This window comes from Schistocerca nitens, chromosome 2, assembly GCF_023898315.1.
Source record: "Schistocerca nitens isolate TAMUIC-IGC-003100 chromosome 2, iqSchNite1.1, whole genome shotgun sequence".
Classification (NCBI taxonomy): domain Eukaryota; kingdom Metazoa; phylum Arthropoda; class Insecta; order Orthoptera; family Acrididae; genus Schistocerca; species Schistocerca nitens.
This window is the reverse complement of record NC_064615.1, coordinates 1093334573-1093346922: the sequence shown is the minus strand read 5'-3', so window position 1 is coordinate 1093346922 and position 12350 is coordinate 1093334573. Positions and strand designations below refer to the sequence as shown.

At 38.8% G+C, this 12350-nt stretch overlaps 1 protein-coding gene across 1 annotated transcript in view; it reads right to left on the bottom strand.

Annotated features, from left to right (window-relative positions):
• LOC126237488 (uncharacterized) overlaps nucleotides 1–12350 on the bottom strand; it is a 304303-nt gene that overhangs the window by 78347 nt on the left and 213606 nt on the right. Inside the window, exon 9 of the mRNA XM_049947633.1 lies at nucleotides 7618–7772. Within this exon, the coding sequence (XP_049803590.1) occupies nucleotides 7618–7772 (155 nt within the window). The remainder of the gene's footprint in view (nucleotides 1–7617; nucleotides 7773–12350) is intronic.

Below are 12350 nucleotides of genomic sequence, written 5' to 3'. Positions count from 1 at the left end.
TATGTCCACATAGTTTAGAGAAACTTGTGCTGGAATGGAGTGTCTAAATGGTCCACATAGAGAAGCAGCTGTTGAAGTTATTTGTGTTGTGATGAGCAACATTTATGGAAATTGCTTGATTAAGCTTGTGGTTTGCCACAGTTTGGAAGTAACTATTGATGTGATTAGACAACTGGATGCTTATCGTGCCCACATTGAGTGTTCTATAGTAGTTAAGGGATGGCTGATTTAAAATATGGCTACTTTCACACATGGTCCTGCCTTTTAGTTGATAAGAAACACCAGTGAATGGACTGCGGTAGGAGATGGTGGGCGAGTGTCTGTGTGGTTGTGTGTGTGAATGTGTGTACTTTTGTTAGAAATGAAGCAACTGCTTGAAAGCTAATATGAATACTGTTTTCTGTTAATTGTTTCAATGCACCACACGTACTTCATCCTCGCGTATTTTGATATATTAGAGCACAAAGTGGCCTGAACCACCAGACAGGATGAAGTATTTTTGGGTAATTGCCTTGGATGAACCATGCACACTACACTTTCATGCTCATAAATTAAGGGTAATTGCAGCATGTGGTGCCACACAACTACACATGACACAGATCTGTAAGTCCATGGTATTGGTGATAAGTAGAGAAAACTGTCCCCAAACACATGTGCTACAAAACGTCACTGTTTCGTGCACACGTACCCTGACATCAGTATGAGATATGCGTACACAGGCCGAACAACGGGTTGGCATACTCTGGATCAGGTGGTCGAGCAGCTGCTGGGGTATAGCCTCCCAGTCTTGCACCAGTGCCTGTCGGAGCTCCTGAAGTGTCCTAGGGGTTTGAAGACATGCAGCACTATGTTGGCCAAGAGCATCTCAGATGTGCTTGATGGGGTTTATGTCTGGAGAACAGGCAGGCCACTTCATTCACCCGATATCTTCTGTTTCAAGGTACTCCTCCATGACGGCAGCTCGGTGGGGCCATGTGTTATCATCCATCAGGAGGAAGGTAGGACCCACTGCACCCCTGAAAAGGCGGACATACTGGTGCAAAATGACGTCCCAATACACCTGACCTGTTACAGTTCCTCTGTCAAAGACATGCAGGGGTGTACGTGCACCAATCATAATCCCACGCCACACCATCAAACCCTTTCAAGGACATTAAGGGGTTGGTATCTGGTTCCTGGTTCACGCCAGATGAAAACCCGGCGAGAATCACTGTTCAGACTATACCTGGACAAGTCTGTGAACATAATCTGGGACCACTGTTCCAGTGACCATGTACTGTGTTCTTGACACCAGGCTTTACGGGCTCTTCTGTGACCAGGGATCAGTAGAATGCACCTTGGAGGTCTCCGGATGAATAAACCATGTCTGTTCAGTCATCTGTAGACTGCGTGTCTGGAGACAACTGTTCCAGTGGCTGCGGCAAGGTCCCAAGCAAGGCTACCTGCAGTACTCCGTAGCCATCAGCGGGCAGTGATGGTGAGATATCGGCCTTCTTGTGGTGTTGTACACTGTGGACGTCCTGTACTGTAGTGCCTGGACTCATCTCATGTCTGCTGGAATTGTTGCCATAATCTTGAGATCACACTTTGTGGCACAAGGAGAGCCCGTGCTATGACCTGCTGGGTTTGACCAGCCTCCAGTTTCCTTAGTATTCTACCCCTCATAACGTCATCAATATGTGTTCTTTGAGCCATTTTCAACACACAGCCACCATTAGCACGTCTGAAAACATCTGCACACTTACTCGCTGCACCGTACTCTGACATGCACCAACACACCTCCGCATATGTGGACATCGCGTGACGACCGCAGGTCAAATACACCGCATGGTTGTACACTGAGGTGATTTAAACCCACAAACTGCCCACCAGACCATTGTTTCGCCATGTATCAGCATTATCCTTAATTTGTGAGCATGAGTGTAATTTGTCAGATTCACAAAGTACAAACCTCTTACAAAAGCAATGTCAAAAATCAACATCAACCTTCAAACAGCTGTAGAAACAGTTCTGCGCTGTCCTGGGTGAGGCTTTATCCACAGGTTTTAGAGGTAATAAAATTAATTTTCTTCACACTCACCACAAGAATGTAGACAGAGACATGTGCACAAATCTAAGTGTGCTGATATGTAGCTTGCTCATTATGTAGGTATAATGAAACCCTGCAGTCATGATACCATGGACAAAAATCAATAAAAGATGGAGGATCCAACTGTACTCAGGCTCGTTCACTACCTATTTTACACATCGCTCATCTGCAAAGGGGTCTGGTAGTGAATGGCTGCACTTGTGCCTCTAATAATGAGTCATATATTGGCTAGCCCTTGAACAGCAGTGAACTGAATACACAATTGTTTATACCACCACCTTGCGCAAAATGAGGTACACTCTACAAGTTCAGATTGAAACTTATTTATTTAAAAAATACGCTTCAAACTTTGTGGCCACGCATATTAATGTTCACAAATAAATCTGATCTGGATAAATAATAATCAGAGCAATTCGTACACATGGTTTATTGTCTCACACCTACACACTTTCACATTGTTCTTTCACTGCTTATTCACATACACTGGCATCCATGCTTACACTCACAGCAATTTGCCACTCCGAACTTACTACCACAACGGACAACCACCAAAGACCCCATTTTCCTGCTCATATCCCCAGTCCTGAGTCAGGTCACATGATAATTCATTAATCAAAATAATTCCTAAACATGGGCACAATTCTTTTACAATTTTTATAAGATTTAAGTACTTAAACCTAAATACATTATATAATTTTACACACATTTATCACCGAATAATTTTATAATTTGTTGCAATTTAAAAAAAAAAAAAACACTATGCAACAGAACTACGAACACTCATTAAAACACAAAACAAGTATTTTCATGTCTATTTTGCATTACACTGTTTTCACTCTGCATTTAATTCATAGTTTTATTCTTAAGCGTGGAAAGTTTAAATCAGAACTAATTTATGATATGCTATCAGATTTACATAATTAGGAATAACTCCATGTTTTGGCACAGTTTCACCCTCTCCCTTCATTTAATGATGTCTTTGCATGAAATATGAGACATACAAATACTTGTCTGGCACTACAAAGATCGAAACTGAATTCTGTCTTCATAATAAAATAATCACTTACTTTTCTGTTGTTCTAAACATCTTTATAACTTAATTCTACTATGGAAGGTTTTGATTGAAGTACACCAGCCCAATATATTATTTCTGCTTCTGTGCTTTAAATTTAAATTATGAACTACTTGGAAGAGCTTGTTTTCACATGACTTCTATTTCAATGATTCAAGATCTTATTACAAGCACACCCTACATTATTTACTTAAGTGCAAAGTCATGTAAAGTAATTACATGCAATTATGTAACCAATAATTTAAACCATCTAAAACTGCTGAATGCTGCCTTCTCTTTATCAGGTAAAGATGAGTCTATAAATATATCTAAAAACAAAGATGATGTGACTTACCGAACGAAGGTGCTGGCAGGTCGATAGACACACAAACAAACACGAACATACACACGAAATTCAAGCTTTCGCAACAAACGGTTGCTTCATCAGGAAAGAGGGAAAGACCAAAGGATGTGGGTTTTAAGGGAGAGGGTAAGGAGTCATCCCAATCCCGGGAGCGGAAAGACTTACCTTAGGGGGAAAAAAAGACAGGTATACACTTGCGCACACACACACACATATCCATCCGCACATACACAGACACAAGCACAAATGTCTGCTTGTGTCTGGGTATGTGCGGATGGATATGTGTGTGTGTGTGCGAGTGTATACCTGTCCTTTTTTCCCCCTAAGGTAAGTCTTTCCACTCCCGGGATTGGAATGACTCCTTACCCTCTCCCTTAAAACCCACATCCTTTGGTCTTTCCCTCTTTCCTGATGAAGCAACCGTTTGTTGCGAAAGCTTGAATTTCGTGTGTATGTTTGTCTTTGTTTGTGTGTCTATCGCCCTGCCAGCACTTTCGTTCGGTAAGTCACATCATCTTTGTTTTTAGATATTTTTTTCCCATGTGGAATGTTTCCCTCTATTATATTCATATCATTAATTTGAGGCTATAAATATATTGACTTGTCTTTGTGCTTTTCACATCCTATCCATTTTTCCATAGCTGATATTTCCATTGCCAGCAAAGCTGCTGTATGGCAATATTACCCCCATTACCTTACAAGGAGAAATCTACTTACCACATGAAAGCAACTGTCAAATGATCATATGGTACAGAGAGTTTTGTAATTTTCTTTGTAATTGACACCTAGAGGCCAAATTGACCATTTGGAGAGAAATTGTACACTTGTTCAAAAATGTAACACACAGTCCTCTTCATGGAACCTGCAAGCCATAATTTTCTAGATAGCAGTCATCAGTTGATTCTGTTCACTGTAGGCAACCACTGTTAGACAGATCTAGAATGATTTGTGCTTCATAACATCAGCTGAAGTTGGAATGATCTTCCTGTGCTATACAATGACTCAGTAGTCAACTTCACCTGTTTGTCATAAAGTGAAATTGTCTGAGCTCCAAATCACTCTTCGAGGCATGGTAACAGGCTGTATCACATACACAAGCCCTATCTTCCTGTTCATGACTGGAAACACAGGGTGCTCTATTGAAATTCACTATAAATGTAGGTTTACTTTTACCTCCAAACACAGATGGCTGTACTTAGTAGTCACATATGGTAAAAGAGGGTTGAGAAAGAGGTCTGCAGTCAATATAAAAAAGAAAAAAAACTGTGCAAGTCATAAAGGTGCTGCAAAATGTTCTTGAGCAGTTTAGTTGCAGACTCCTACAAAAATCCAGTATGTATCATTCATGGAAGAGTCATAATACACCAGACATTAATGCACTGGCAGTATCGCATGTTGCATCTAATGTGTATAAACTCTTCTCTAAACTAAACTAAATGATTTACTCCTTTTTCTAACAAGTGGTTTTCTTGTTTAATAGTAAGCTTTATTATTATTTTATTTTATGATATTGATCACTACTGGTGCTAACACTTGTTGTGTGTCACACAACATTTTATTGGGCAATTTTTTCTTGGAAGAAATAAATCTATTTTCAGTTTTTATCCAAGCACTCTCTTTATATACTTCTGATTACAGGGTTGCTAAGGACCTGTTTCTAATCTGTGTAATACACTGTGGAATAACTTATCTGTTTGCAACTCTAATAAAATTTAATACATGGCTGGATATTAAGATTGCATCACTATGAGGATGACATGCAGCAAATGTCAAACTGGCATGAACTGTACTGCATGCTTGGATATGGAACCAATTAGCATTTCTTTGTCACTGCATAACCTTTGTAGGAGTAACATCACCTTCGTTCTGTATATAACTAAAGATTACACAGTAGGTTTCTCATTTGAAATCACATTTTAATGTTGTTTATCTGTGAGATCATGTTATACCATGTGTAAGAAGGAGAAGCATCTATCAACACATACCAGAATTCACCAGTGGCAGGATTGTGGGCTATTGAGACTGTGGTTTATATTTCCTCAATACTGCTGCACTCATTGGTCAGCAGTTAATGACTGTCATGCTACTATGAAATCAGTGAGTTCAGAGTGTCAATGGCCCCAAGTGACATGCACCCTAGAAAACAAATTGTTTGCAAGGTCATGCAAGATCATACACGCATGTCACATAGATGAGTCAGGAAATAGGCTTGTTTACAGCAAGATAAGTATCTACATGGACAGCGTGTTAATGTCTCGAGCACCAGGGAGTGTCAGCATGGTGACTATTTTTGCAGCTTCCCATGATGCAGCAACAGAGAGAAGCACAGCAACAGTGGTGCAACCAACAGCAACTGGACAAACAACTATTTTCAGACAGCATCACAATGGAAATGTGTGTGTGTGTGTGTGTGTGTGTGTGTGTGAGGGGGGGGGGAGGGGGGGGGGCGAACTCCAAAGAGAATAAATATTGCGACACAGGCAGTGCAGTGCATTGCATACTGCCAGCATAATGACCACTGTTGCAGCTTCTCTTGATGTGACAGCGGGAAGAGGTGCACTAACAGTGGTGCATCCAGTGACAACACTGGACGCAGGAATGGTACATCATCATCTTTCCATCAGAGTCCCAGTTCTGCTTACAGAATTAGGGTGGATGTATTGATGTGTGGAGGTTCTGAGGAGAAAAAACCAGAATGAAATTTTCACTGTGCAGCAGAGTGTGAGCTGATGTGCAACTTTCTGGCAGATTAAAACTGTGTACCAGACCGAGACTCGAGAACAAAGATTGCCATATTTCATTTTCCATTGTCAGTTCAGCACATGTTGTGATAGTACAGGGTGCCAATGGTACAGAATCAAATTTGTTCATGTAATTTGGACAGCAGGTGTTACATTTCTCACATGACTGGATTAGTGTCTGTGCTCTGTCTCTGAGGTCTCCATGATATTAGCATTCAGTAATATAACAAAAGACCACAGGCTGTGTTGCATCCTCCCGGTAGTTGATTCCTCCACACATCAGGCAGGTTGTGTAGGCAGGAGGACATCCACACCAGAAGGATGTGTGTAAATGGCTCTCATCAAAATCAAGATATCCATCCGGTTGGCTACATCAGCAGTACAGTCTCAGAACAAGTTGGAAGAACCAGCAGTTTTGTCTCGCTCGCAGACCCAGCCCCATTCATCCTGGTCTGCATCACCAGCATGCTAGCAGTCACACAGCAACACCCCAGGACTTCATGCTGCTGCTTACCACCAATCCAGGGTTCATCGTGTAGGCACATTACAGATAATGTCAGGGGAGAGAAGTTTCTGTTGTATGTAGTTGTACGGATATTCATCCAAAGGACATTGTCATTGAGTTTCATTTTATTAACAAAAGCAGTCTTTTAAAATAGTCTTTGATCACTCCTCTGTGAAAGGATACTGTAGGTTGCTCGTGCTGTCTTGACGTAAATCAATACAGAGGGTGTTCTACTGTTGGTCTGACCAGCATATTCTTTAGATCTTTCACCAACTGAAAGTATCTGCTCACGGTCAGTTAAGAGACTGCCATGCTACCACTCTCTGGCCACAGAGGTTTGAGGAATCTGGCTTAGAGTGAAGTGGTGTGGAATTACCTACCCAAGTCTGTCATTCAAGCTCTGTTTAACTAAATGCCCAGCCAGGTTAAAGTCAATGTTGTTGCTACAGGGGCAGCTCTATAGGCTAAATTTTGCACCCTATATACTTCAAATCATCTACAAATGTAATCATCTCTCCTTTACACAAACTGTACTGTACATTAAGGAAAATTTCAATTAGCTATCTGTACTAGTGTAGCATATTTAACTTCCAACAATGTATCTGAAATGCTCTATTCTGGAACTGTTCACATTTTAAATAGATTTAAGTACAATTATTTTATTCTGTCTTACAAAAATGATGTTCAGGAAAAACTGGTTGTACAGTTGTGTACACACATCGACCCCAATTCAGATGCACAGCAAACAAAATAATACTGACACACTAGGTCAATTAATCCCAATATAAAGATTGTATAAAATGTGTTACAACAGATTAATAGTGCCAAAAATTTAAGATGAATAAAATTCCCCATGCTGTAACTTACAGGAAACTGTGGCAACGTTTTTGATGCTGCTTTCTGATCTCTGGACTGTAACAGTGTTGCAGGAGTTGTGTGGCTTCGTTTCTCATTTAAACGGAACTGCATCTCTCTCAGATGTCTAATATTTTCTTTAATGAAGTTTCTTCTGCTGGTTTGTGCTTGAATGCATACAGAAAAAATTGCGAAGTTACTCATGTAGTGCACTGTGTATGAAATATGACACAAAAACCATAGACAATATCAAGGGCACTCTTACTACTGACATTATTTATTCAAGATCTGAATGATATGCAACAATATGCAAGGTACAAAGAGTCAATATATAAATTTATAACAGATCTAAAGAAAACTAACAATTCAAATAATTTTCAAGTCTATTAGATATTTCTAACTGTCTCTGGCTACTGAAGTAGAACACTGTAGGAGAAAAATGGAAATCTGCTAAGAACCTTGTTGTGTGATAAGTTAAATGGACTGAAACTGTTGGATGACAAGAATTTACATTTCTGGAATTCATTACTCATATTTATCAATTAAATAAATGCTTTTCATAAAATCTTTGTTTTCTATTTAGATATACAAGGTGGTGACAAAAATCATGGAATAGCAATATACAAATATATAGATGACAGTAGTATCGAATACACACAGCATGAAAGGGCAGTCCATTGGCAGAACTATCATTTGTGCTCAGGTGATAGATGTGAAGAAGTTTCTAATGTGATTATGGCCACATGACAGGAATTAACAGATTCTGAATGCAGAATGGTAGTTGGAGCTAGACATGAGATTCACAGTGTCAGGAGTGGGCTGAAAATAGCATATTTCAGTCATTACCTACCACCACAGACAACAGACAACACAGTGGCCAACGGCCTTCGCTTAACATGTGAGAGCAATGGCATTTGCATAGGGTTGTCAGTGCTATCAGACAAGCAACATTGTGTGAAGTAACCACAGAAATCAATGGGGGCTGTATAATGAATGTGTCCATTAGGACAGTTCACTGAAACTTGGCTTTAATGGGCTATGGCAGCGGATGACTGACGTGAGTGCCTTTGCTAACAGCACAACATCACCTGTAGTACCTCTCCCAAGCTTGTGACCATGTCAGTTGGACCCTAGATGATTGGAAAACTGTGGTCTGGTTAGATGAGTCCTGATTTCAATTGGTAAGAGCTGATGGTAGGGGTTGAGTGTGGTGCAGACCTGACGAAGCATGGACCCAATTTGTTAACAAGGCACTGTGCAAGCTGGTGGCTGCTCCATAATGGTGTGGGCTGTGTGTACACGGAACGTATAAGTACTCTGGTCCAACCGAACTGATTATTGACTGGAAATGGTTATATTCGGCTATTTGGAGAAAATGTGCAGTCATTCATGGACTTAATGTTTCCAAACATGTCACTGTGCCACAATTGTTTGTGATTGGTGTGAAGAACATTATGGACAATTCAAGTGAATGATTTGGGCAGCCACATTAGCTGACATGAATCCCATCAAACACATACGGGACATCGGTCAGTTTGGCACAAAATCCTGCACTGGCGACACTTTCAGAATTATTGAAGGCTATAGAAGCAACATAGCTCAATATTTCTGCATGGGACTTCCCAACAACTTGTTGAGGCTATGCAAGATCATGATGCTGCAGTACACCAGGCGAAAGAAGGTCTGACACAATATTAGGAGGTAACCCATGACTTTTGTCACCTCAGTGTAGAGTTGATAATTACAATGAAGTGTATTACTTGTAGTTTAAAAACTGCTATCATCAGTAGAAAATAAATTCTCAAGAAAGTGAATACAATTAAAATACATTATTTTGTTACATTAGGCACCATAAAATTAAATTTAACAAGGCTGTCAGTGGAGGAACAGTCAAATGGATGTGCAGTCCAGACACACAAATATGCTGTACATCAATATGTAAGCAACAAGAAGGAAGGAAAATGTCACAAAGAAATGATAAGATACTGAAAATATATATTAACTACAAACAAAAATATAATATAAACAATTAATACAAAATGCATCTCAGAGTCCCACTATGTTACAAATTTTTACACTCAGAATTAAGTTAACAATTGTTTCATAAACCTTGCTCCGCATACTGGGAACTGTAAAAGACAAAATGGTTAACAAGTGATATTATCTAACGAACTCCGGGGCATCTGTGCAGCTCTAAAACTTGAAAAAGGGCAAGGTATCTCAGTGTACATATTTAGTGGTTGTAAAGCAGTGAAGGTTGAAGCAGACAATTTTCCACATTCGTTTGGTATTTTTCTGCTTTTGATAATTTTTGTGCTGGTTTGTAGGATGTGTGTGCTGGTAGACAGTTAAATTGTTTCTATGGTGATGATTCTTTTTAGCTTCTCTATTACAAAATAACACTACTTACATTATAGTTTTGGCTAATACAGGTAACAGTTATTAGTGATCCCCCCCTTTGTTTTCCAAATAAGCCATGCTAACACACAAGCACTATTGTCGCTGTATTTGGAAATGTTTGCAGAGAAAGTGTGCTCGGCCAGTGTCTGGGCCAACAAATGAGGGTACAAGAAGGCTCTGTGCTGGAAGTGTGACTCTTTTCCTGTTGACTTCCTTGAGCTGTTCAACAATGTAGGTAATATAAGAGCCATCTATTTATTTTAGTTGTAAGCTGTTTTGTATGAATTGATGCGAGGATGGACACAGATCGACAATGATGAGGAGGATGTTTAGTTCAGTAAATCCAAGATTAGGATACTTAGAGAACAATTCAGAAAAGACAGCTTAGTGAAAATTTTTGTGCAATCTATTTGTCTTTGTTAATAAAAAGTCCAGAGAGGGTCAAATCTGAATTATCATACTTGAATTACTGACAGTCAGAATTACAAAAACTTTTTTTAAAAAATAGTTATGTGAAGCTATAATTTAGCGAAATAACATACAGTGTACATACTAGTAACATAAAAGCTATGTCAATGTAATATTACATGTGAAAAACTGCACTGCATATTTAAATTAAAGGCAACTATTGTGAAGATATTACATTAATGTATAATAGAATTAAACAAATTAAATTTGCAATACATTTTCAAAGATTACATTAAACAATCTCAATATATAAACTATTTCTTTCATACACTGCTGTATATATTCAAAACAAAAGTCTATAATGCACTTGAAATTTACGTGTTATATTTTCTATAGAATAGTTGTTCAATGCTGTAATCTGGATGTACAAAGGTAGGATCTACAGCAGCCAATGAGGCACTATGATCTGATGTTGATTCCACAGCAACGTTTTCACCCCCAATATCTGATGATAATGTGTAAAGAAGGAACTTATTTTTGGTTGAGACTCTTTTGTGTACTGTTCTTTTATCCTCTTTTGTAACGTGTGCTTTAGTGCAAGCTAATTTTTTGCTAATTTGAATTAATGTCTATAAAGTTGACTAATGTGTACAAATTTCCCAACAAATTTGACTGTTTAGTCAGTGGTCTGTTATTTTTAAATTCACTGATATGACTGATTTCCTCTTCTTGAGAGGAAACTACTTGTTCCTGGTCCATTACTTTACACTCACTCAGGAATTGGTTGTCAAAATCTTGTTTGTCAACATCCTACATGCTAGTAGCTCCAAATGCATAGTCATTAACTTCTTACGTGGTAGCAGCTCCAAATGCATCCTGGAAATCTGAATTTTCTGTCCTCCAAGACCAACACTGTTTATTTGTTGCACAAAAGACTATTCTCATCACTTTTTAAAGTGACACTTTTAACTTTTCTCCAGCTGCTCACCTAGTTGAAAATGGCACTCTTGACATTACAAGATTCCAGTTTGATCAGAGTCTGGTCACCTATGTTGCTTTCATCATTATCCTCAGGCATGAAGAAAACCACATGTTCATCAAGTTGCTTTTGTTTATAAAGGCACTTACATATAAGGGTCACTGCTTGATCCACAATGTTTGGAGGGAATAACATACACTTCATTATGCCATCATCACTAGGTAGACCAGATGAATAAACAGGAGTACTGTCTGAAATCAGTAATTGTTCCACATCTTCCAATTTCAAGTAACATTTCAATTAGGAATTTTTGATTAGGCACGAAATTGTTCTTGACTCAGTCACAGAATAACTGTAGTAATCCATGCATTTCTGGTAGCTTTATAGATGAGTAGTTGTATAATATTTATGATTACCCTAGGTTTTACAGATTTCACAGTTATGTGTAATTTTATATGATGAGAATCATCATGATAGCACACAAACAACCATGCTAATGCTTACTCAGAACTGCAAAATAAGATTCAGACTACAGATAATTAATATGACTGAATTATTTGCACAGAATCCACCTCCCCATAACATTTATGCTGTTTACGTAGAATTTGTAAATTGGATGGGATCACTCAAAATTGAAACATAAACAGACAAGCTGTGGATTATGATCAACATGACACCACCTACAATAACATAAGCTAATCACACATCTCCTCTGATATGGAGTTTGCCACTGAGGACTGAGTCCTGCTGGATGATTAACATCCATAAATAAAATCAACAGCATATTAAAGAATGTATGAGTGTCTTCCATATGACTTGTTTATAGTGTTTATAATTATTTGCTTTATATGGAGTAACCCTCATCAAATGCTGTGTTCACAGAGCTCTCTGTGCTTATGTAAAGAGAAAGCTAATACTTTCACATCTATTAGGCAAGGGCAAAGTATTTATGTTTAAT